This window comes from Lagopus leucura, unplaced genomic scaffold (genome assembly GCF_019238085.1).
Source record: "Lagopus leucura isolate 7727_CA_CO unplaced genomic scaffold, USGS_WTPT01 Super-Scaffold_100014, whole genome shotgun sequence".
NCBI classification, from domain to species: Eukaryota; Metazoa; Chordata; class Aves; order Galliformes; family Phasianidae; genus Lagopus; species Lagopus leucura.
In genome coordinates, this window is record NW_024962268.1 from 6,637,595 (window position 1) to 6,663,153 (window position 25,559).

The following is a 25,559-nucleotide window of genomic DNA, read 5'->3' on the forward strand; positions in this document are numbered from 1 at the left end:
TCTGCCTCAGTGTTCATTGTTGCTGTGCTTCTGAACAGTAAAAGCACTTCAATTTTTAGTACAGAACCTCTATTCTCAAACCTGTAACCATTTTGCAGAATAGGAAAAGCATGCTGTAGAAGGAGCATGCTATAAAAGGAATTATAGAAAGGAGGAAGTTTTTGTGCTTACGGTGGATAAATGTGCTGGAACTCTGGATTCCTTGTCTCCCTCACTTGTATGGCTCTCATGTGATACTGAGCTTGCAGTGTATATTACACACTCACTAATTATCAGTTCATTCATTATTTGGATACCTCCTGGGAATGTCTGAGCTCTGAAGCATGCCATGAGAGTCATTGCATGAAGTGTGCATAAAGTATTACAAAAACTTCCATGAACAGCTGAAATCAATGGACTCAGAAATCTGACTTTTGCTTTGATATTTCTTAAGATTTTCCAAAAACAGGTTCTTTGGATTTACCAGGGACCTTTTCTTTTATAAAATCATGTACTCAGATGTACTATGAGAATACATATGTTTGTTCATTTTCATGATCTGCCTTTTAGTATCTATCATTTCTGATCCAATTCTTTCTCTCCAGGAACATTGTGCAGAACTGAACTTCATTGATTTTCCATATTAACTCTTTTTTTTTTTTTTTCCTCCCTGAGAATGCACTGTTAACTGTTCTGCTCTGAGTTGGGAATCTTGGAAGGAAATTTTTTGTTAGATTCTGCAAGTCTATAGCTAGCGGATACAAATTTAATCTTCTCCTCAAACTTTAACATAGCTTTGTCTTATAAATAAAAAAGCACATTGTTTACGATATTATAATTTGTACCGTGTTTGAAGGGAAGATATTTCTATGCTAAAATCCATGCCCACTCAGATTGTAATAGACTTCCTGAATGGCAGAACAAACATTGCTGGGTCACAGTGCTATCTGTTGTATCTGTTACAGTTGCTTGTAGATTTTTTTCTGCTTCACCCATCTATTTGATATAGTGCAGAGCCTCTGTAAGCTGGAGTTGGACTTAGACAAGACTTCAGCAAAACAATGTCAGAGAATATCTACAGAGGTGTAGAACGCAAGTTTACCTAGACAGAAAAGAGTGGAATAGAAGAGATCACATGGAATTTAGAAGGCCTCACTGGCTGGATAAAACGGTCAGTGGAGTTCAGAAAAATCTGATGATAGTAACAAAAGGCTATATGACCTAATTATTGAAGTGTAAACAAGAAAAGCTATTAACTAAACAAGAAAATCCAAGAAAGGGAAACTAAAACACACAGAAATAGCAAGTAAAATGAATGCTGGAAAGGGAAATAAAAAGAGCTGTAATAGAAAAGGGCAAAATTTTTAACTTAGAAATCACGGAATTGTAAGATTACTCTTAAGCATGTCTTTCTTTATGTGATACTTTGTAGCTTCCCAAGCTCAAGTCTATGACTTTGGCCTAAATGCGGGTGTTGTTAATAAAGAAGTGTACAGCTGATGGTATTGTTTAAAAATATCCAACAGATGATGAAAAACCCCTACATATTTTCTCTTTTGTTTACATTAAGAATAGACCACAGTAAGTGTGTGCATTCATTTTATTTTATTCCATTCCATTTCAGTCCTGTCCAATCCATTGCATTCCATGCTTAATAAAAATCTAGCCATAAATGGCAGCATTTATATCTGGAATTTACAAAGTACCCAAAGTATTGATTTTGATTTTGTTTATTTTGTTAGAGTTCATCTCTGGATGAATAAAATAGCTCATGTACTCATTTAAGAAAACAAACAAGCACGCAAACAAAACTTCTCTCAATCTATTATTGTAAGTAAGCTGGTTGCTGTTTGGATCCTTTTCTGATGGTGACTCTTGTAGTACGATGCCTACTGCATTTTTCTTTCATGCCCTCAGATGAATTGTGAAACAACCTTTGGACAAATAGAACATACTTGTCCTCATCAGGGAAAATGTGAGTTTGGCTCTGTGATGAACATCTTGTGACCTGATGAGTGGGCTCAAAAAGTATGTCTGGGTTAACCAGCATGCAATAGTTTTTGTGATGCAGGATTCAATATGTACCTTTATAATTAAAATTTACAATTGCAAATCACAGTTGTGGAGGATTCCTTGTAAAATTAGATAGAACATTTACAAGCCTGTAGTTTTAATTTAACAGTAAAGTGTGTTCTACGTAGTTTAAAATTTGGCTGCTGAAATTTGTGCAGACTACTTATGAATTGAAATCTGCAAAACGTCTCAATTCTCTGGAGAGTATGGTCAATAAACCACTGAAATTTTGTTTTCTATTAGAATTGCATTGACCGGTCATGATGACATTTTATATCTTTTATTATAAATCATAAATCTGTATATTTGAAAGGAGAGTTTTTCTGTCTAACTCCTTGTAATTATTCCTCCAGGAGTTTAAATGAACTTATTTAGGTATGCTTTTTAGATTATTTGAAGAGAGACCACATATTCCTACAGCAAGTAATCTAAAAATGTTTTTTCAAGGCCTACAGGGCTTAGCTACTTTGTAGCTGTTGTCTGGCTAAAATTGCATTTCCAGCTCTCCCATTTCTTTTTGTTGTTTTGCATTTAGAATCTGAATTGTGTTTCCGAAATATTATTTTAAATAATATTAATTAGACAACAGTGATGTGATGTTTCCTTAATCCACACGTATGTTTCTTGTATCACATACGATATGGAAAGATGATGCAGAACATTTAAAAACTGAATTAACGTATTTGCCTGGCATTGATTAATGGTTCTTCACCACGTGAGTAAATAGTGATAAATGCTTATGAGTGATATGTTACCTGACCACTGGTTCAATAAGTAACTTGGCTGGTGGCATTTTTCTTTTCTTTTTTTAAGCTAAGCATAATGATACTTTGTCTTCATGGTGCTTCAGAATACCTTCTTGTTCCACAGTCCTCAGAAATAAGTTTATTGAGGCTGATAGCTGTTTTTTTTTGTTTGTTTTTTGTTGTTTGGTTGTTTTTTTTTTGACTGAGTAAGTGTTGTAGATTCATTCATCTAGAATTTGGAAGGTTTTTCTTGTTACTTACAAATAATAAAAAATTAGGAAAGATCAGTAGATGGGAAGTGCTCTTAAAATGTGAACTGCAAGATCAAAAGTCATTAAGCTTTCTACCCGTTTTAAAGAACCTGTAATGACTTCCGACTTCAGTTTCTCTTGTTCTGATGGTAGCGTAAAAATATTGAAAGCTCTAATGAAATTTGCTTGATAGGAGTGCTAGGAAACATATGGATATGTCAATATGGAAATAATATCACGTTGTATTCATGATCGCTGGAGAAGGCAGTAGTAAAATTCCTATGGAATACTGGGCGTAATTTGTACTGTGGGCATAATGAACTCAAGTGTGAATGGATGCACAGAAGGACTGACAGCTTGGCCAAATGAATGCTGTATCCAACACTTCAGGGACTACAAGAGTTTACTCTATTAACAGAATAGTTATTTAAACTAAAATACTGTTTTTCATTTCAAGAATATTGTTAATTGGCAATTAATGAATGTAGTAGTCGCAGGTATGGATTTCAGAGAGGAAACTGTATCGGAGTTTTAAGGTGGAGATTGATCAGTTTATGAACAAGTGGTTCCCAGAAATAAAGATTAGTGTTGCTTCTACTTGTATGTTCCTTTGTTCCAAGTTTATTTAATGTGTAATATCTCACTGAATTTAAGCCTTTCTTCTAATGAAAATGTCAGCAGCTGAGAATGCTGAGCGGATCTCTAATATCTTTGATCTTTATCAATGAATATGTGAATATCAGTAGTTATGGGGAGGGCCTATGCTAATGATTCTCTAACTTCAAATGGACTAACTTTTTAGTACAACACATAAATTGAGAAGTAGTGGTAAAATAGAGGTAGACATCTTTCAGAAAATGGTATTTTTGTTTTAGCTTACTCATGTAAATTTGTGTAGGTAAGAAGCAATTGGAAAACAGTGACAACTTAATGCACTGTTTCACTGTGCCTGCAATTGTATAGTGGTGTGGCATCCAGGTATGTGTAGAAAGCAGGAAAATTGAGAGAAGCTGATTTGTTGTACCTGGTTTATCTGTAAGATGCACATTTCAAATTAATATATTTTAATAAGTAAACCTTTATTTAAATGATTGTGATGCTTATGGATAACTTGAGATGTCAGACATTCGTAGCTTGATTTAGAGTGCCTACTTTGTGAAGGTTATGTGTAGCTGTAAACTAAAGGAGGTATCTTTTCCCTGCAGTAGGGATTTAGGGACTGTGGTAGAGCCAAGACTCCAGCGTTAGGTGTCTTTTGGTGCTGTAATGATTAGTGATTTTGAGGTGAAGTAAGATGGTACATGATTTTGAGAGCTGATACACATAGTTCTCACCTGCTAAGCAGGCTGCTTATAGGAAGTGTCATACTGAGTGATTAAATCTAACCCATCTCCTGATAGCTTGGAATATACACATTTGTGTTCATGACTGCTTTTACATGTTTTAGGATCCAGCCTGCAGACTCTTGGGAGTATTTGAATTAACAAGGCTCTGTAGTTACATACGGATTTATACCTTTATTTTTCAGGATGCAATGGCAATTCTGTATTAAATAGCAGTTCTCTATTTCAGAATGAAGTTATTTTAGCTAGGAATACATCTCCAGAAAAATATGCCACAAAATAGTCGGAGTGTCTAGAATGACAGGGAAAGGGAATATTTTTTAATGGACATTCATGGCCACAATGCTGTCAAGGATGCAAGACTGATGGGACCAATGTCAGTAAGAAAAGAAAGAGACGTAATCTGTAATCAGCAAATAAGACATTCACATAGCACAGGCAGGTCATACTTGGAAGATGGTTTATATATTTTACATTAGGCTGTAATTGAATAGAAACTAGACATAACCTACAGTTTAGAAACTGCAGTCTTGCCGCCGAGTGGCTAAATTAACCACCTCAGGGAAATACTGTATGCTCAAATTTAATACTGCCGGATCTGTAGCTTCTTGAGGAAATGAATAACATTCTCAAGACTGTTTTGAAAAATGAGGTTTCCATGTTGTGCATGACGTCAGAGAGACATATGTCTCACATTCCATGTGTCCTAACATCATAGAGACAATGCCTGTGTGCTTAGACTGGAAGATTTCTGTTCATAGCTAAGCAGGATGCTTTATGGGCTGAACTTCAAGCATCTTAAGGCTATGCTTGACTCACTGTTGGAAGTAAGTACAATGTTCCTTATAGGTCTAATTTTAGGAACCAAAGACTTGGTTCTTGTTCATAATGGGTAAGAAAATAAGCAATTGAAAGGTAAGTTGTTTAACTAGTTTAAAATAAGAAAAAGAACTAAATTCCATGTTTTTATTTGGCTGTTTACTGTCTGAAAAATATGTTCATATAATTAATTTTTTTGCTGCATATCTGCCTCCTATGAAACGTTTGTCTTAAAATGAAGAGAGAGGGCTGTAACATAAGTTGAAAGATATTTTAAGCCAGGGTTTTTTAATCCCTGTTTGTTTGCATGTAGTTCAGATTTTGGAAAAAGTTAAGTATTTGCTTCTGTTTTAAGATTTAAGGCTTTTTTTATCAGTTTGTCATGCTACAATCCCATTATCTCAGTACTGTAACTACCTATGTCGAGAGCTCCATATGAATTGAAGATCCACAGTTGTCCACAATTTGTTCTAGAAACAAAGAGAAGGCCCTGCGTACCTGTTTACAGCAATACTTGGAGCTGCGCTGCTGTCAGTGGTTCTTTAATGTCTTTCCTTATATTCTGTTTTCCAAAAATAGGAAAATCTGCTTGAAGTGTTATCTTATAATGACTGCTGCCTTGGCAGGTATAGGTCACTATGGCTTGGAAATAACAATTAAATCTGAAGTGCCTGTTGATAGTTAACATGTTGAGAGAGGAGCTGGGAGTGCCAGATCAAAAGAGCATTCACAAGACAAACTGCTTCTTTCAGAATGAATAATTCTTCATTATTTTAATGAAGAAAATGTTTCTAGGATGACATGTGTGAAAATGTAACACTGTATCCCAGATTGTTGTTTTATTTTAAACCAGAGTCCGTAGACAACAGTTCTGCATTGAACAGTGTCTATGTTCTATTTGGTGATATTTTCTTTGGAAATCAGAGTGTCTTTTACTAAGAGGGAAGGGTAGATGGAAAATTGATTTTTTGCAGTACACAAATAAAAACAGTCTGTCAGTAAATCTATAAATATATTCTCTTTGTTTTAGAAAACAACAGCAATTTAAAATCCTCTCTCAATGAGGTGGCCTAAAATTAAAAGAAAATGAAAAATTCTTTGTGGTCAGGGGACACTGAGTCAGTTGGAATTCACATCCCTGAAGCATTCAGCCCGCTCAAGTGGGATAGTGGGAATAATAATTAATAGGTGAAACATACTTCTACTCAACAAACAGAACAGTAAGAATGATTAATTAATGGTGTTTAATTTCATCCTAAGGTGTGCAGAAACAAGAGGTGGTGTGTAAAAGGTTGGATGACAACTCTGTTGTACAAAACAACTACTGTGATCCTGACAGTAAGCCTCCAGAAAACCAAAGAGCCTGCAACACTGAGCCTTGCCCACCTGAGTAAGTTTATGATCACTAAGATGTGTCTGTCTTGCATTTATAGAAAATCCTTTTTAATATATAATAAATCCGGTTGATCAAATGTAGTATAAAATTCTGGTCTAAGTCGAGGACTCAGTCTTATTAGACAGGATATTTTATTTTAGATGTTGGTTAAGGCTACTTGTTCCTCTGGAATCATTTTTTTTCACCTAGAAGAGATCTTTGAGAAACATAGGTTTGAACAAGTGTTCAACAATTGAAACTGACAACACTGCAAGTGAAAAGTAAAAGATGGTAGTGAAGTACTTTATTAAGATGTTAGGTGTGGTGAACAGTGCTGGGAACAGAATTGGAGACCAGTCTTATAGCACTCATGACAGAAGAATTTTGAGGTGAGAGGTTAACTTTCCCACACTGAGGAGGATGTACTAAATGTTTGCCAGATTTCTAGGTGTGTTATATTAAAATTTGTTTTGTCTTCTTCAAAAGGGAAACAGTAAACAGAGAAACAGTTTACCAGTAAACAGAGAACAGTTTAGTATACCAAACCATTTACTTGTAGTAGACAAAAAAAAGACACAAGGAAGACATAAAAGACAAAAAAAGACACAGAAAGGAAGAAGGAAACAAGACTATAATGCATTAAAATCCAACAGGTATTCATGAAGTCAGTTTCTTCCTAAACTACCAGCTTGTGCTTGGGTTGCAGGATGGCAGTCTTCTAGATTTACTCCTCCTATCTCATGTATCTATTCAGAAGTAAAGCTGTTACATTCTTCTCCAGAAGTAATAACATTTGATCAATTCCTTTTTACAAAATGCATCTCTATCCCATCCCTTATCCTTAGCAGTTAACAAATTGTCACCTCTAAAAAACAGTTCTAAAAGATATTCTAACATTTCCCTCCCCCCCACCACTGACTTAAAAAAAAAAAAAAAAAAAAAAAAAAAAAAAGGCTGAAAAATTTAGCAGTCAGTAAGGCTTACTTTTTAAACAAAGTAGTTAAATACTTTTCTTATTTAACACAATTCCAGTTTCCTTCCAGTGATTACCAAGAACTACGGTAATGAAAAAGCTTATGTACTTCCTCCTGAGTGAATGCCAGTTAGATTATATTTGATTATATATATTAAAGATTATAATATAGATTATATTATATTATATTTGAGGCTCCTAACAGCAGCAAAGACTACGTTTGATCACATTGAACTAGGTAACATCTAAAGTTTTTACTTAATTTCACTCTGACTAGGTGTAGTGTTAACAGTGATAGTAGACAAAAGTATTTGTATTCTGGGTTTGTGCAATAATCTACTCAATTTCTGACATGCAGTAATAGACTTTCCTAACTTTTTCTATTCAGATGGTTTATAGGAGATTGGTCAGAATGCAGTAAGACCTGTGATGGAGGAGTGCGTTCACGAACAGTTCTCTGTATCAGAAAGATTGGACCTTCTGAGGAAGAGACACTGGACAATACCAACTGTTTAACACACCGGCCTATTGAGAAAGAGCCCTGTAACAATCAGTCCTGTCCCCCACAGTGGGTCGCTTTGGACTGGTCAGAAGTAAGGAAATTTTGTTATATCAGATCAATAAGACAAGAGCTCTGACCAGTGAATGTTGGTACATTTCCTACTGCTGCTCACCACATGAAGTATTAACAAAAAATTCAAAATTTGGTTCATTTGAATTATTGAACCGGTTTTTGTCATTCATAATTTTTTTCTTTTTTTCTGGGTTGTCAGTTCTGTTATCTTGTCAGATAATTATGACCAGTTGTTATTAATCATAACAGAAAAATAGTATTATACAAGAAAGCAGCTAAATATAAAATATCAGAAAAGTGTTTGCTATCAGATGATTTTCTTAAAGAGAAAGACTGCATTTCCATTGGTTCTTGAATAGGTGAATAGCTGAAGAGAAGAATTGATGAATTTACAATATCAAAAGCCACAGTAAACTGCTAGTTTTTTTTTTGTGAACCATGGTGGTGTAAAGCATCACCTTTCTTAACAACGTGCATTAAGATGTGAAAATTGTTATTCACTCAATTCAAGAAAGAGTGTCTTTTGTCAAATACAGTGATACATACTACAGCATAAACCAAGACATGCCATTGCTTCAAATATTAAATATGAAGTATGTTACTACGTGCAGCTTTAAGAAGACAGACTGATCTGTGATAGAGTTGAATGGGACTGTAACATATGCAAATCACAATGCAAAAATGCTTTTACGCTTTTTCAGATCCATGCTCTTCTGGACTCTTAGGCCACACCTCTTTTTATCTTGAAGAAGCCTTTGGAGTACTTACAAGTAATCTCTATGCACTTATAAGTACTTATTAGCTATGTCCTGTCTACATCACTGCTGTCAAATGCAGCTGTATAAATAATTACTTTCATAAATGAATTAAATTGTGTCTTAGAATTAGTTTATTTGGGGCTTTTGTACTTCTTACCAGAAACTTATTCCTGAATTTTACTCTTTGAATTACAGGAAGTACTCTAATTCCATTCCATGCTAGTTTATACCTATTTGCTTTTATTATCTGCAGTGAACCCTTCTTTTCTTGCTTTTATTCATCAGAAAGAATTTAATCCTGATCACATTCTGATTTCCTATTTCAGTTTGAAGTCTATATATCTGTACGTTTGTATGTATTACCCCAAAGGAGATTTCAGATGTGCCTTGTTCTTTAACTTCCTGCTTCTACTGAAAATAACTATTACCTACTGTGTATCAGCATACTCTAAAAACCTTTTTCTGTTCCACAGCCATAACATATTCATTACTTAAAGCCATCTAATGTTCTATTACATGGTCATATCCATATCTTTATCTTCCTTTTTTTGCTTCAGCTGATGATGTACCTGTTAAATAGTGATTCTTGGTTTGTTTGTTTGTTTGTTTTTGGAAGTGTGTTCTCTTGCACTTCGTACTGCCAAATTGCACTTCAATTATTTTTGTCTTCGAAGTTTACAATTCCTTCTTTAGACAGACTCTTGTAGCACTGGGATTGATTCAGTTACCAGTGCTGGCTGCTAATTTCAGTAATATGGGTAACACTGAACAGCTGGAACTGTTATGTAATCATCATTAAGTAGACTGAGAAGAAATGTGAATCAGGTCAGTTCTTGCCTGATCCTGGAAGGTCTTTACGGGTAGCATCTCTCAAGCTCTGTTCAAGATAAGCAATTGTACTCCCTCTTTACAGAAGCCCAGATAGGTTAGAGCTGTTACACTTGTTTTGTCTGAAAACAATGGAAGATTATTAAAGTAAGCTGGAATGATATACCAGTGATAAATTCATGATTAATTGTATCCCATTTTTCATATACATGCTTGCCTTTAAACTTTCATTCAAAATAAATTACAAATCACTGAATATAGAGAAAGTTAATATGCTTGTGGTTGCACAAATCTCGTCTGTGCACACATGGTTTTATCTCCAAAAATTGTTGCAACCTTTGGAAAGTCACAGCACAAAGTGGAAGGCTACTAGGCTCCCTCTTTGTACTAATGCTCATACCAATAGTACAAAGGAATTCTTACCATATATATATCTTTAATATACATAATGTGGTTCACAGAATCGTGGAATGGTTAAGATTGGCAGGGACATCTACAGGTCTCTTATCCAGCCCTTCTGCTCAAGGAGGATCACCTAGACCATGCCCAGGACCATGTCCAGCTGACTTTTGAGTATCTTCAAGGATAGAGACTCCGTCAATTGTTAGTTAATAATGGCTTAATTATTATAGCTGTATTTGAAAGTAGTAATACCTGCGTGTCTCCTTGCTGTCTAATTTCATGCCTATATAATATAATATTCATCTGTTCTTCTTAGCTTAAGAAACTACTTGTGTAGACAATTTTTCCCATTATGTACGTTATTTTTCTTTGAACAACAGTAAAATGTCAATTTGCTACACTATTGAACTATCTGGTTTTGTTCCATAAGAAATTATGAATGAAGTGCCATTTTAGTAAACTTTTATGTAAAGAAAATTCTTTTAAAGCACAATGTGAACTTCCAGTTGTTTTTCTGTTTGTTTTGTTTTCATTAATTTTACATACAGATGCTTTTGTTTATACCCTGAATCTTCTGTCACCTGTACCAGGTTTTATAGATTAATTTGATATTGTAAAACAGGTAGTTATTCATGGAATGTTCCTAAATCTGTCTCTAGTTTTATACAGTTTTAAGATAACAGATCTTTTCTTGAATCAATTCTACTAAAAAAAAAAAAAAAAAAAAAAAAGCCACTTTGTAACCTGAAACCTGTGGGAAAGCAGTTCTCAGCACTTTCCTCACTTTAGAATAGGACCTTAAGACACCTAGAAATGACAGTGAATTTTAATGTGTGTCTTATTCTATGTGAGGAATTTGTATTTTTACTCCATTTTTTTTGCTAACATCACACAAGAAATAGAGCATCAAAATCAAGGCAGGAAAGATTTTAAATGGCCCTTGTCCCAATCTAAGAAGACACAGTGTACTCCAATACATCAGGAATGAATAAGACTTGGAAGGAGCAGAAGAGGAAGGAATGAGAAGGAAAGAATGGATGAGTAGTAAAGGAAGTTCAGTTGAAGACTCTTAGATCATGTCTGTGGCATGAATAGTTTTTTTTAAGCTGTTTGTGATCATTACCATAGAACTTTATTTCTGATTGGAATTTCTGATCGTCATCTCAGTAGTAACATGTCACAGTATCCATTTGTCAAATTATGAGCCCTAATTATTTTAAATACTTTAAAGTATAAGCATTCCCATGTAGCTGCCTGTGCTATAATATTGTCCTTGGAACGATGACCACTTAATCTTCCACATCCAGCCTTTATTACAGTAGAAATGTGTTATGATTTTATACAACAACCACAAAAATATCTAAAGCTTCTTGCTCTGCTAAGCAGTTGGTTGTAATGGTATTCTATCACTATTATAAAAAAGGACTGATTTCTTTCTTGTATAAATTTTGCCTGATGTAGCTTGGCAAAGTGTCTTGACTGATGATACCATTCCAACATAATGAGATTTTTTTTTACTGTTCACTGTTCCCAGAAATATAACATATTTAAAACTGTATATAATATACACATAAATATATATACACATGTGTATTTGATACACACATATTTCTTAGATTTTTTTGTCAGAACAGTGAAATGCTATGTGTGATTTTTTTGTTGTTGTTGAGAAAAAGCCAATTGAGAATCTTTTTGGACTTCAGCAAAGCTTCCAGTGCTGTTTTTCATAGTGTCCTACTGGAGAATATGTTCTGTATAGAGTTGGGCAAAAGCAGGAGTTAACAACTGGCTGATAGGTCAGGCTCAGATGGTTCTAGTAAATGAAGTTATGTATCAGGCTGACAGCTGGACACTAGTGCAGTTCCGCAGGGCTCAATTTTAGGGCCAGTTCTCTTTAATGTTTCCATAAATGATCTAGAACAGAATTCAAATGCATACTAAGTTTGCAGATGACACTAAGTTAGGGGAATCTGTTGATTCCCTCAGTGGAGAGAACTTACAGAGAGATCTTGACCAATTAGAAGGCAGGGCAATCAGTAATCACACTGAGTTCAAGAAGAGCAAGTGCTGGATTCTGTGCTGGGGGAAGAGCAACCCTGGTTTTATGTTCAGAGGGGATGAGAGGCTGGAGGGCAGCCCCACAGAGAGTGATCTGGGGCTGTGGTTGATGGCAAGTTAACACGTGCCTGCCCTCCATAGGGCCAACCGTGCCCTAAGGTGCACCAGGCCCAGCAGTGCCAGGGAGAGGGGCCCCTCTGATCTGTGCTGTGCAGCCTCACCTCCAGTGTGAGTTGGGCATGGGACATAAAGGTACTAGAGAGTGCCCATGTACTGCTATGAAAGTGGTGACTATTCTAGAGGGAAAGATGTCCAAGCAGTGGCTGAGGTCCCTGGGTGTGCTGAACACAGAGCAGAGGAGCTGAGGGGAGGCCTGATGGCAGCTGCAGCTCCTCACAAGGAACGGAGGGCAGCGCTGAGCTCTGCTCTGTGTGACAGCGACAGGGCCTGAGGGAACGGCATGGAGCTGTGCCAGGGGAGGTGGGGGGTTAGGGACAGGGTCTGCACCAGAGGGTGGTCACGCACTGAATCAAGCTGCACAGGGCATTGGGCACAGCCCCAGGCTGCTGAGTTCAAGAAATGTTTGAACAGTACTGTCAGGCACAGGGTTTGAATTTTGGGTGGTCCTTGGTGGACACAGGAGTTGAGGATGATGATCTTTGTGGGTTCCTTCCAACTGAGGATATTCTGTGATTCTTGAGTAAAAGTCAGTTTTGCTATTAAAGTCACACTTTGCAGTAGTTGAGCTTTGACTGAGTTCATCTGCACTCTGTAAATTACTTCTGGTTTTTATTTTGGATTTTTATTTTTCCAGTTAATAAAGCTGCAGGACAGAAGGATTTATTGTGAAGAGCTGTATCAGAGACAAGAACATTTTCTTTGCATCCGTGTTACAGTTAGTCATGGCTTCCACAAGTCAGAAATTCTGCAACCCTGCTGTGGTGGGGTACAATATTTTCTGGTTTTTGTATGGGTACTTTGTCTTCCACTTGCTTTGGAGACATGTAGCTATGCTTAATTTTACTGATTTTTGTTTTATTTTTCGTGATTCAGTATTATTGTGGGCAACCTGTTTTCATACTTCACTTTCATTTTTGGGTATAAGGTGTAGTCTGTTTCACTTATTAGAATTTTTAGGGGCACTTCAAATGAGACTAGAAAATTGGTGCACCTAAATTGAAGAGCTGATCTTCAAAGTTTTGTTTGTTTGCTACCATTTTCTTGAGATTATGAAACTCTATAGACACTTTGGATTTTGACATTCATTTTACTGATTATCAGATGTTCTGCTTTTTTGCCTGTCTTGACACACAGGAGAAACTGCATGCCAACCTCTTCCCAAAGCCACACAGTGATTCGCATGGTAGACACTTTTCTACATATCTTCTTCAGAGGCTTCAATTTGGAAGGCATTTGTAAGAGTCAGCTGTGCTAGATGGTAGTTTGCATTTTTATAGTGTTTCAAGTTTTAGAATGTGACACTCAGAGCACAGCTTTGTGCAACTCTTACGTTTCAAGTCTGTCTGTCTCCTGTTGTTTTCACAAAATATACTGATCACCAGCCTGTAGACTGCTCTTGAAATGGCAGGCAGGTTGTGTCGGCCTTCTCTCTCCTATTGATGTTTCATGGAATTCATAGTAACCACGAAGAGGAAATTGAATACAAGTGATTTTTAAGCACACTGCTGTAGTTAAGGCTGAAGTCCTCCTCAGCTAGGAAAGGATGTTTTCTTCTAGTCCTTGCTTTAATGTTTTTATATTTCATGAATATTTCTGGGAAAAAATAAATGCAGTATTCCATGGAATTTGGACTAGAACAATCGAATCATGATTATGATGCTGAAGATCTGACATATTCATTATCATTCACTTTTATTCTCTACTAAGTATAAATATTTAATTCTTTCTACATTTCAGCCAGAGGTAATAGGTCTTCCTTCTCTGCCTTCTGTTAGGCTTCTAGTAGAGATTTAGGGTACATAAAATTTGTGTAAAAGTGTTGTGTAAAAGTAAGTGGAACAGGGAGTTTTACTCAAGTTTGTCTCATAACATTACATGTGGCAAATCTTCTTACTTTGCAGCAGAGCTTCTCTTAAAACTAACCTAAACATTTTCATATATGAATCAAATAGTAATATAGTTGCATAAATAAAAAAGAAAATCTACTTTTATCAAGTTATAACACATAAAAGCTTTAACTTTATACAGCAGTCATCAGCCAGCTTGTTTGTTTCTAAGCATTTTAAAACTACTATCCTGAGAAAATAGCAGTTCAGTTGTATGAACGTAAATATATTATACTATTTTTCCTTAATAACATTTCAGACACATATACTGACATTTTACTGGAATATTCACTTCATGTTTATACCAATATTTTTTCAGTGCACACCAAAATGTGGCCCCGGATTTAAACATCGAATTGTTCTGTGCAAAAGCAGCGATCTTTTAAAAACTTTCCCAGCTGCTCAGTGCCAAGAGGAGAGCAAACCTCCAGTCCGCATCCGCTGTAGTTTAGGTCGTTGTCCTCCTCCTCGCTGGGTTACTGGAGACTGGGGACAGGTAAGATACTCCATACAGATATTTATCACCATTAATCTCCTACATGTTATCCATCAGTCTATCACCTTCTAAGGATAAAGATGTTTCTGAAAATGAATAAGAAGTAGTTTCCATGACTGAAGTAAAAACTTCTCCTGTTTGTCTCACGTTGAAATATGATGCTAGGCAATAGTTTGCTGAACTATAAAGGATTATTGATAGTAATTTAATTTCTACTGGATGAGTTTCTGTATGTGTTTTTTATAAATAAACCAGTTCTTACTACAGTTCCATGTTTTATGAACATGGAGTTTATGATACAGCAATATTTCAAGTTTCTGTATTTTTGAAACACGTAGAATTTAGTTTGAGAAATTTGATGGAAATACAAAGCCATTTCCAATATTCGTATAGTGTGTACAGAAAGATATATAGCAGGCAAAAGAAAAAAAGCTTTATGATCTTACATAAAATATACTTAATTATTGAAGGTATAAGTTGTTACAGGTCAGACTGAATTTTGCTGCCAGTTATGTCGTGTTTCTAAACAAGATATACTGAATTTCTTTCTTTTTGCATCTTACTTGTGATCAGTGACCTATTAAATAATAAATTCGTACTTTTTAAGTTTCTTCTCTGTAGAGAAAATAAATGAATAAGAGCCAGTAATGAAAATAATTTAGCCTAACTAACCAGGGGACAGTCATTTGTCTTATTACAGTCAAATTAATTTGCAGTCCATATTTTCTTTCATGCTGCTTGTCCAGACACTTATTTTTCATAAATTTATGTAAGTCTTGGAAAAAGACCATTTAATTATCGAAATTTTAAAAGTATTGAAACCACAAAGTATTTCTATTTGAAAGATACTTGCCTTTGTACTTTAAAATGTCCTTTAGCAGATTTGAATTCTTGTTGTCCTTTATTTTATTTCTCTTTGTTCTAAAGTAAACGCTTTCTCTCTTGAAAATATGCAAGTAAGCTCTAATGTGATATGTGAAATAACGTAAACTATGTGTTCCTACCTCAACTCTGACCTGTTTTGTAAGCTGATTGGATTGTTTTATTTTCTTTGAGAGACATAGCGTGCTTATTTTGTTAAATAGAAAAATCATAAATATTTTATTTTGTTTTCTGTATCGACCAAATCTCTCCAGATGCCTTTTTAAAACTTTGTGAATGTGTACTGTTCCTGATTACTTTCATTTATCTTGTTTTATATTTTAAAAAATGGATCCACATCGTTTAACTTTCGTGTATATTTTATCTTCAGTGTTCTGCACAGTGTGGTCTTGGGCAGCAGATGCGAACAGTACAGTGCCTCTCGTACACCGGACAAGCATCCAGTGAGTGTTCAGAAACACACAGACCTCCATCAATGCAACAGTGTGAAAGTAAATGTGACAGTACTCCCATTTCCAACACAGAAGGTAAGTTTACTATCGGAGTATAGTTTAATCTGGGAAGAATGAAGTAAGTTGATCAATATTACTGTATTTTTTTATTAATAAAAATCTACTTGTATCATTGCCCAGTCTATGACTTAATTTTTTTGCAATTATTTTCTGGTTAGTTATTGTTGTTCCAAGGTGAAGTCAATGAGAAGCTAAGCATAGTTTAAAAATAAGCAAGCTACATATATAGCCACAGACAAAATACTGTACTTTTGTACCATTTATTTTCCAGTCTCCTTATTGTTTCAATGGAAATATGCATAAAAAACAGGGGAGGGTGACATACTTCTTAGTCCACTGAGTTTGTACCTACTCCATCAGTGATTAGCATAATGAAAAGTAGTAATTGCACAGTCATTGAAAAACTGGGACTATAGATTTAATGCTACATGGTGCTACAATTCTGTATGAATACTTTGACTTTTCAGTTTATTCTAATTTTAATTTTGAATTTCCTGGATCCATAAAACAGTCAGTCAAATTGAGATATTTAGATGAAACAAAGCATACAAAAATCTTGCCAGAAATGCACTGATGATTGTCTATGAGAATGTTAATTTATAATTTTGAGGCTTATCATCCCGTTATCATTTGAAATACATCTTCATAATGGATTTGTTCTTGATTACTTTAATTTCCATTTTTATGATGTGCTCTTAAGTAATCTTTAGACAATTAGTATCAGTCTAGGAAGCTTTCTATCCTACAAAACTCAAAGGCTATTATTTTATTTCTAGCCATAGATAGCATCTCTTTTCCAAAGGAAGGAAAGTACTTTTATGAGGGCATGATTAAGGCTTGATCTCCTCTTAATTTCAAGATGAAGAGTGCATATAATTTATTGTCATTACATTAGTAATTTTTTTTATTTGTTGGGAAAATACACTGATCTCCTAAGATGGATGCCATCAGACAGTTTCTGTGTCTATGTATGGACTCTGGGTGTCCATAGACTTTAAAGTGGAGCTTTGCAGGGTAACTATACAAAACAAGGTTGTGGGCAGTAGTGTTTTTCAGGGACCTGCTCCTTCACTGGAAAAGATCTGGGATTTGTGGTGTTCCAGATGGACTTCTGCTCTTTGGCCTGCAGTTTAAGTTGGCCAGTTCCATACTAACAGCCATATAGCCTTGTTAGCACAGTACTTTACTTGAGGTAATAAAATCTAGGAGGAATTAAGAAGATACAACACAATGTTGTCAAATACATATGTTCTTAACAGTCACAATGCCACTTCGCATCTTGATTTTGTTTCATGTTCATGGTATTTACTGGAAGCTACTGATTATCTGTAAGTGGTTAAGTGACTCAAGTGACTCAAGTAAATGCAGTCTCAGAATTCACTTAGGAACTTAAAAATTCAAAAGAACCCAGCTGCAATCCATGAACTACCAAGAGTGCCTTATTCCAAAATACGACAAAGTGTTTTCAAGTTATTTTTAAAATATTTTTGCAAGCATTTTAAGTATATATCCTAATTTATTAACATTTTTGAGCTACTGTATTTGCAAAGCAGTATGCAGGTATTGCACATTTTTTGCTTATACATTTGGTCTTAAAAATCCTTAGACAAAAGAGAAGCTGACATCTTTTAGTAAGGTCTCACCTGTTAGGCACTGAAGCACTTTTTTTTATGCATACTAGAAATGATAGAAGGCTTTTAAGATTTCAAGAACTGACTAATCCAAAAGACAACAATGGATCTCAGATCTTTTCAAAATAAAAGCTGGTCTTCTAGAAAGATGGAGAGTTTTAATGTACGTAGTGTATCTTCTTATTTCATTTTCCACCAGTTTCAGCAGTGTTTGTTATTGGTTGTTTTTTTTTTTTCCTTTTTTTTTTTTTTCTTCCCTTTAATATGATGAACTGATCATGATTTAAGCAAGAAGTATTTGAGTTCTGATATTTCCTTGCCAATGATATTTATGGAAATGCCGTGTGCTGAAATACCTGGGGGTCCTGGTGGACGAGAAGCTGGACACGACCCAGCAGTGTGTGTTTGCAGCCTGGAAGGCCAACTGTGTTCTGGGCTGCATTAAAAAAGGGGTGGCCAGCAGACAGAGGGAGGTGATTGTCCCCCTCTACTCGGCTCTTGTGAGGCCCCATCTGCAGTACTGCATCCAGGCCTGGGGCCCCAGTACAGGAAGGACGTGGAGCTCTTGGAGTGGGTCCGGAGGAGGGCCACTAAGATGGTCAGAGGGCTGGAGCACCTCTACTATGGAGAAAGGTTGAGGAAACTGGGCTTGTTTAGCTTGGAGAAGTGAAGGCTCTGGGGAAGACCTCATTGTGGCCTTCCAGTATTTGAAGGGAGCATATAAACAGGACGGGGAATCATTGTTTACATGGGTGGATAGCAATAGCAAGGAGGAATGGTTTTAAACTAAGACAGAAGAGATTTAGGTTAGATATCAGGAGGAAGTTTTTCACTCAGAGCATGGTGACGCACTGTAACAGGTTGCCCAAGGAGGTTGTGGATGCCCAATCCCTGGAGGCATTCAAGGCCAGGCTGGATGTGGCTCTGGACATCCTGGTCTGGTGGTTGGTGACCCTTCCCACAGCAGGGGGATGAAACTTGATGTGCTTTGAGGTCCTTTTGAACCCAGGCCATTCTGTGATTCAATGAGAAGGACATTCTGTGCCTTTATGTACGCTTCTGCTTCTCTTCAGGTACAATGGGTTGTCTACTTTGTACCTGTGTTTTGAGCTTCAGGGAAAGAAAGTTCTGCCCCTTGGGGGTGCATCTACATAGCAGAGCATATCTGTTTGCACATACAGCCTGTGTTCAAATGCTATCCACTAGCACTGCCTTGTGCTTTGGGTACCACTGTTAAAAAGAACACTTGATCAGTAGTTTGCAGCTGAGGGGATTACTTTCCTGTCTAAAAACTTGTGGTTTCATGGTTGCGCTAACTCAAGATAAGAATGTACATATTTTTCAGGAAGCTTAAATTGCTCCACTGAATATTGTTAATTTTGGTCCAGCTTGGGAGCACTTTCTTGGGGAAAGTATAGGTCATTCCCGTAAAATAATAGTAAAAATTGTAGGGATATGGTATTAGTAAAATAAAATGAGGATCTATCTTGTGACAATAAACATCTCCTTTAACTTTTTTTTTCGCTAAAGTCTTCGTTGGAGATTTAAAATATTGTAGACAACATTTTGAAGCAAACGTTGTAGCATTACATGCTCTACAGGCAGCATGTAACACGATTTTAAGTCTATTCAGAATGATTTTATTTTTTAAGTCTGCTGAATCTAGACTGCTGAAGGTCACCTGAAGCTTTACCTAATAAACAGTATAATCTAATTTTATGTTATTTCAGTTCCCTTGTATTTTCTGCAGTATGCCTTTATGATCTCTCTAGTTTAGAAGGCACAGTGACATGCTGTGCTTTTATTACTTTAATGGGACACGTGGTATTATAATATTGTCTGATCTGACCACAGCATTTGGGAAAGAAAAAATTAATGTATGTAGTTTACTGCAATTTACTAACAGTAGTTACTAGTAACAAAGAAGATTTTGCTGATCCTCTTTCATTGAGCAACAGTGAAAAATAGGTTACTTTGTCACCCACTGTATCTATTTCAAAACCGATTTTTAAAACACAAGCTGTGGGCACCTCCCAGGGTATTGCCTTAACTTTTGTCCAAATGACAGTGGCTGAACAGTGTTCAGATTAGTCAAGAAGAAGAAAAATTTAAAGAAATATGAAGCAGGATAATTCCAAATCCTACTTTTAGCAAAAATGCAATTAGCAGCTTTACCTGTGTTTAACTAAAAGCAATGTGTATGAGATTGGTGTTCAGATTTTATGAACTTTTATATGTCATCAAGATCAAGCAAATCTTTTTATTCCTTGCTTTGTTTATAATTTACGATCTGTCTCTCTCATGTTCTCAGACTTCATAAACATGGGGACTCAAATATTTCTGAAATATATTTGTCCTCTTTTGGGAAGAAGTTTCAAAATAAAACAGTGAGTGGCTGCAGTCGCTGATAGAGAAATATATCTATACTTCAACCAGCTACCTGCAATTTTTTTTTCTCCCGACATCCAACTCTCAAACTGAGAATTAAAATTACTAAAATATCAAATAGCAAAACAGTTAAGTGAAAATACTATATCTGTGTTAGTAAAATGAAAATTTAAATCATGTCATGCCTCTACTTGCCTAGTTAAAAGCATGGATATTGCCATGATAAGAAATACCATTCAGTATGTTCCCTTAAGTTCAGACTCATTTAGGTTTTCCTAGGTTCAAATACTAAAAGTTCTCATCTTAACACTGTCTTTTTAGGATGTGAAATATGTACATAGAAGGAAAAAATATAGGAATAACTGAAGGATTGTACATCCTGATTGGATTTCTTTCACTATTACTTTTTGGTCTTCCTACGTGTTTGGTGTGGCTGGATGTTGTCTTTTTCATACTTTGCTTGCAGACACCTGGGAATCAAGGACTTTTGTTCTGCTAGGCCTTGTAAGAACAGAATCCTGGCCCCCCAGTCTTCACTTCTAGATACCAAATCAGTATAAAATATGACAATGGTTAAAATACTGCTAGGCCCTCTCCTTTTTATTCATCTTTAAGGTCTTTTCCAACCTGAGCAATTCTATGATTCTATGTATTCATAGCTGTTGTAATTCGAGAAATGTTGCAAGGGGTAACCAGTATCAAATGCAACATTACAGCATTTTTTGAGATAAATTATTTTCTGATAAATTCATCTAATTTCATTCTTCCCACATCATTTTTGCAATTTTAATTTGTGGGTTTTGCTTTTTCTCATACATCTCTTCCATCTTCTTACCTGTGAAGCAAAGCTCCTTGCTGAAGTCAGTCTGGAAGACAATATGCAAATGCTTTTAACTGGAGATACAAATCCTGTCTCAGACTTCTACCACAACATTTACTTCATTGTAGTGCAAATTTGCAGTAGATTGCAGTAGCAACAACAGCTGTATAACCTGAGTGTACCAAGGAACTCTCAGATAAAGCCATATCTCCATCTATATCAGAGTAAGAACTGGACATAGACCAAAACATTCTATTCCCTATTACCACCTTCTTTCTACAGAAAGGAAATCGGGCCAAAGGAGAAGCATGGTATATTCTAGCACTGCTCGTGTAATGTAATGTGACAAGTCACTTTATATACCACTTGTATAGATGGAAATGCAGGAATCCTACTTCCATGTGTTAAACAGAATTCTTCTTCTCTTCCTGGGAAAGTTACCTGCCACTGTAGCTGCAGAGGCAGTAATCCCAGTTTACAGGAAAAATGCAAGTATTAAAAAAACCCTCTTACTCATCTATTATAGGCCTTAAAATGACTTTTGTGTAAAAGAAAGTGTGGATGTGTGGAACCAAGCCTAGAGTATAATCCAAAATTCAGTCAAGTCACTGAACTCATGCTGTTTGTGCCATTATTTATAACACTCTTTGCTTTCCCCATCCCTGCTCACGGCTATGCGTATAATATTTCAAGGCTTCTTACAAATTCACAGGCATGGTACCAAATATTGCAAGTCATGTTAGAGTTTGGATAACCTCTGATGGATGAATAAAGTAACTCCTGAGAAAGAAGCTGTAAAAGTTTTGTGAGAAGAATGACTCATATTTCCTACCTGCCTAAGATGGTCATTTATCCCAATAAATGGTAATTCTTTCAAGACAAAGTGGGCACACTTCTAAATGCCTGGGAGAGAAGCCCTGCAAATGTTTTTATGGCTTTGTAAAATACGTGGTTTGTGTACTGCAATGGATAAGGAAAAGTATAGCAGGGTGGATGGATAGAGCAGGAATGTGTTAAAGATCAAATTTTCTTTATTTCTAATTTTTTTTTTTTTTTTTAATCTTTAATGCCTTTAATTATTAGAGTGCAAAGATGTGAACAAAGTGGCATATTGCCCACTGGTGCTGAAGTTCAAGTTCTGCAGTCGTGCATACTTCAGACAGATGTGCTGCAAGACCTGCCAAGGACACTGACCCACAGAAAGCATGAGAATGTGCCTTGTTATTATCATTGTGGAAGAGTGTCTATTGAAGAGAGCCACACAGCGGAATAAGATTGACGTCCTTGGAAATGCATTACCCTGTGGAAAACGTAACCACTGGTCAGCCCCAGCTGACAGGATTTCAATATTATTTTAACTTCTGTGAAGTGGGATTTATTCATCCAAAGTGCTGGACACAGTATAAGGAGGGCATGCCAAATTGGAAAGATCCGCATAACACATATAGAATAGCTTACTGTGGAACATTTGTGTTCTTTTGACTCAATCCAATAGTCTGTTTACCTCCTTGGACCATTAAAATAATTTTTATTATGGACTTAGCAATGACACTGAATCCATTTGTATTTAAAACTGTTTAAAATGTAGCTGTTATGACTTGGTCTACTATGGAAGTAAAGAAGAGTCAAAAAAATGTTAAGTCATAGCTTAAAAATGAAAACTATTTTATCTCGTGACACAGCACCACAATTTAAATTATAGAATGAGTTTGGAAATGTTATTTAAGGAGCAGAAATTAAAAAAAAAAAAACATATTTTTTCCCTCATTCCATCTAATTCCCTGTGGAGTAATCCGTAATCCATATTTCCTGAACACTGCTGTGAACCACATATAAAGCTATACTCAGTAGAACAACCATGAGGGATTTTATTTTAAAAGGTGCAACAGTTATTGCAGTGGTGCATAAAGTACAAGTATGCTATGAAATGAAATGAAATCTGTGTTGCAGTTTTATAACCTTTGTACGAGCAAAACCAAGGTGTCCACTAAAAGGGAACATATTTCAATTCCATGGGGGAGGCAGACTGCAATAGTAGTGAAGACTGTGTTGCCAACTCTTTCACTACTACTGTACAGCTTGCTTAGAATGTAAGACTTTGACTCCAGTGCACTTTTGTTTACATCACTATCCACAAAGAAGAAACAATTTAGTGGGCATCCAGATCTGTTTTATATGTTATTTTTGATTCTCTAAGACCAAGAAGTATCAGTGTGAAAGATAAGCCTACTGTGTAATAACAACGATCCTTTGCAAAACTGAAAGTTAAATGGATTCCAGATGTTCCCTTCTTTGATACTGTAATGGAAGGGTATTTGTTTATGAGGAAGAATATGTGAGTCTGCTGTTCAGGAGACCATATCATAGTAGACAAGGTTACAACCAAAGACTTGTGGGGATATATAGATTCTGTTAAAATGAGAAGTCAGGAATGTGCTTGAGCTGGGGTACATGCCAGGCTATTAGGGGTAAGGCACACTGGAAAAGGGGTGGCTAGAAATAAGTCTGGCCACCTTGACCTGAATGGCCAAGTACACATTTCAAGCTGGATCATATTTAAAGCTTGAGGCAGCTTTCAGTATGAGACTGGAAGAAAGTCCTGTCTCTGGATTAGTAGCTAGATTCCATATGATTTTAACTATTTCAACTATTCTGCTGCCATAATCCACTTCGTATAAACATAATTTTAATACTCACCAATTACCTTACATTTCTAAATGTGAAACCAAACTACTTAGGCAGTTCATATTCAAGAATCTACCATTAGAAAAGCAAAATGTCAGTCATACTCTTCTTCCCTTCACTTCTCAGTTACAGACTCAACAAGGAGATTAAAAAAGTGGGTACTAGTTTATATTAATATGTTGTACTTGAACACTTGCAGTTTGCAGCAGGTACTTGATGAATGTGCTTTTTGTGTCCAACTATGTCTCCTTTGTTGTAGTGCAATTAAAATAAAATGAACAATAACGTGTTACAAATTCTAACTCAAATAGCACTTTTTAAAAACAAGTACACTTTTCAGTGAAAAATAATTTCAGAATATGACGAGATTGAAGTGTATCAGTGTATTTTACCAATAACAAGCCAAAAGTGTTGCACAGTATTTACTAATGTGAATTAACATGGAGAAGTAGATACTATTAAGAGAACTCATACCATGAAATCCCCCTAATATACTGACAATCTCTCAGTGGGGTTTTGTGTAATCCACATATTCATTACCACGAAAATTTTGTCATCTGCTACCTCTTGCCAGTATTTTCATTTTGTTATGCCTGTGACCAGTGGAACTCATTTTCAGTTGGCTTGCCTTTATTCATGTATGCTTATCTGCTGCTCTCATCACTATGTAAACAACTCCTGTTAAAACTGACACCAGTAAACAGCCTTGGGAGTTGCACATATGGATCAGGGGCAGTTTGTAGTCCTTCTCAGTTAAATGAATCAATTTTCTACATTCTTTTGACAGAACACCTTGGTGCTAGCATGCCCTGGTTAAGTCAAAATACAATAAAAGGGAAAGGCATTGCTATGGCATTCTCTAAGCAAGAGGCCTCTCTGTATCAGGGTCCGGTTTTCTCCAGGGCATGTCTGTGTTTATCAGATAATGTGTCTTTTCAGTTGACAAGAAAAGGGCTTTTTATATATATATTTTTTACCTCACCTAGGACATGAATATGGTAAGGAGTGTTTCCAAAGACACATTTTGCTCTCTTACTGGTGCTAGAACACTAGGGAGTCCCATGTTTACTCAGTGTAACAGCTCTGAGGCTGTAATTTAAAGAACTCCCTGGAGCAACATTGCATTGTATTGTTAAAGGGAACAAAACAGAATGTATGTGGATTTACAAACTAAGCAACACTTCAGACAAATTAAAAAAAAAAAAAAAAAAATTGGTTTCCACAGCACAGTTCATTGCTGCTGCTACGCTGTAGCCAACTATGTAATCTAAGCTAAATAGAGTTATATTCCTAAATAGTGACAATAGGACTATTTGTACAGGCTATAAATATGACAGGCCTAGAATCAAATAGTAGAACATTAAATACAGAAATCAGTCTGGTGCCAGTACTTTCACTGAGCAATTCTATCAGATGAAGAAGATCAAAACAAAGAAAAATCTACAGATTAACCCCTTAAGGTGTGTACACCCCAAAATAGGCCATTTTGTTAGGAACTTTGTAATGGAGTGAATGTTACATAGATATCCTTAATAATACAGACTGAAATTACCTTTGTATTATTGTGATTAGTTGCTTATTATTTTATACTCAGTATTAATGTGGTACACTGTTACTTTATTATTATTATTTTTTGCTTTTTGTAAATTATATTCTAATTTATTGTCATGTTTCTTAACACTTGTTGTACATGCAATCTTCTGCTTTTAATGAAAACAAAAATATTGTAACACTTGATGCAGTGAAATTCCACACCAGGCACAGATTTGTTTTTAACATAGACAATTTAGTAAAATAAAACTGCAGCTTTTAAGAATGATACCCATGGTACTGTTGTCTGACTTGCAGTTGCTAGAATTCTGTAAGCTTAATGTTTGCTTCATCAAATGCATCAAAATAT

The 25,559-nt window shown here is 35.8% G+C and overlaps 1 protein-coding gene across 3 annotated transcripts in view; it reads left to right on the forward strand.

The window, feature by feature from the left end:
* Nucleotides 1-25,267, forward strand: part of ADAMTS6 (ADAM metallopeptidase with thrombospondin type 1 motif 6) — a 147,269-nt gene extending 122,002 nt beyond the window's left edge. For 2 of the 3 annotated variants that reach the window (XM_042875090.1, XM_042875091.1), the window contains exons 21-25: nucleotides 6,472-6,601; nucleotides 7,948-8,152; nucleotides 14,565-14,741; nucleotides 15,994-16,150; nucleotides 22,058-25,267. In XM_042875090.1, coding sequence (XP_042731024.1) covers nucleotides 6,472-6,601; nucleotides 7,948-8,152; nucleotides 14,565-14,741; nucleotides 15,994-16,150; nucleotides 22,058-22,167 — 779 coding nt within the window. In that variant the 3' untranslated portion in view covers nucleotides 22,168-25,267. Of the gene's footprint in view, nucleotides 1-6,471; nucleotides 6,602-7,947; nucleotides 8,153-14,564; nucleotides 14,742-15,993; nucleotides 16,151-22,057 lie in introns of those variants that run through there. The other variant, XM_042875093.1, reaches the window with a different exon arrangement.
* The last annotated feature ends 292 nt before the right edge of the window (nucleotides 25,268-25,559 follow it).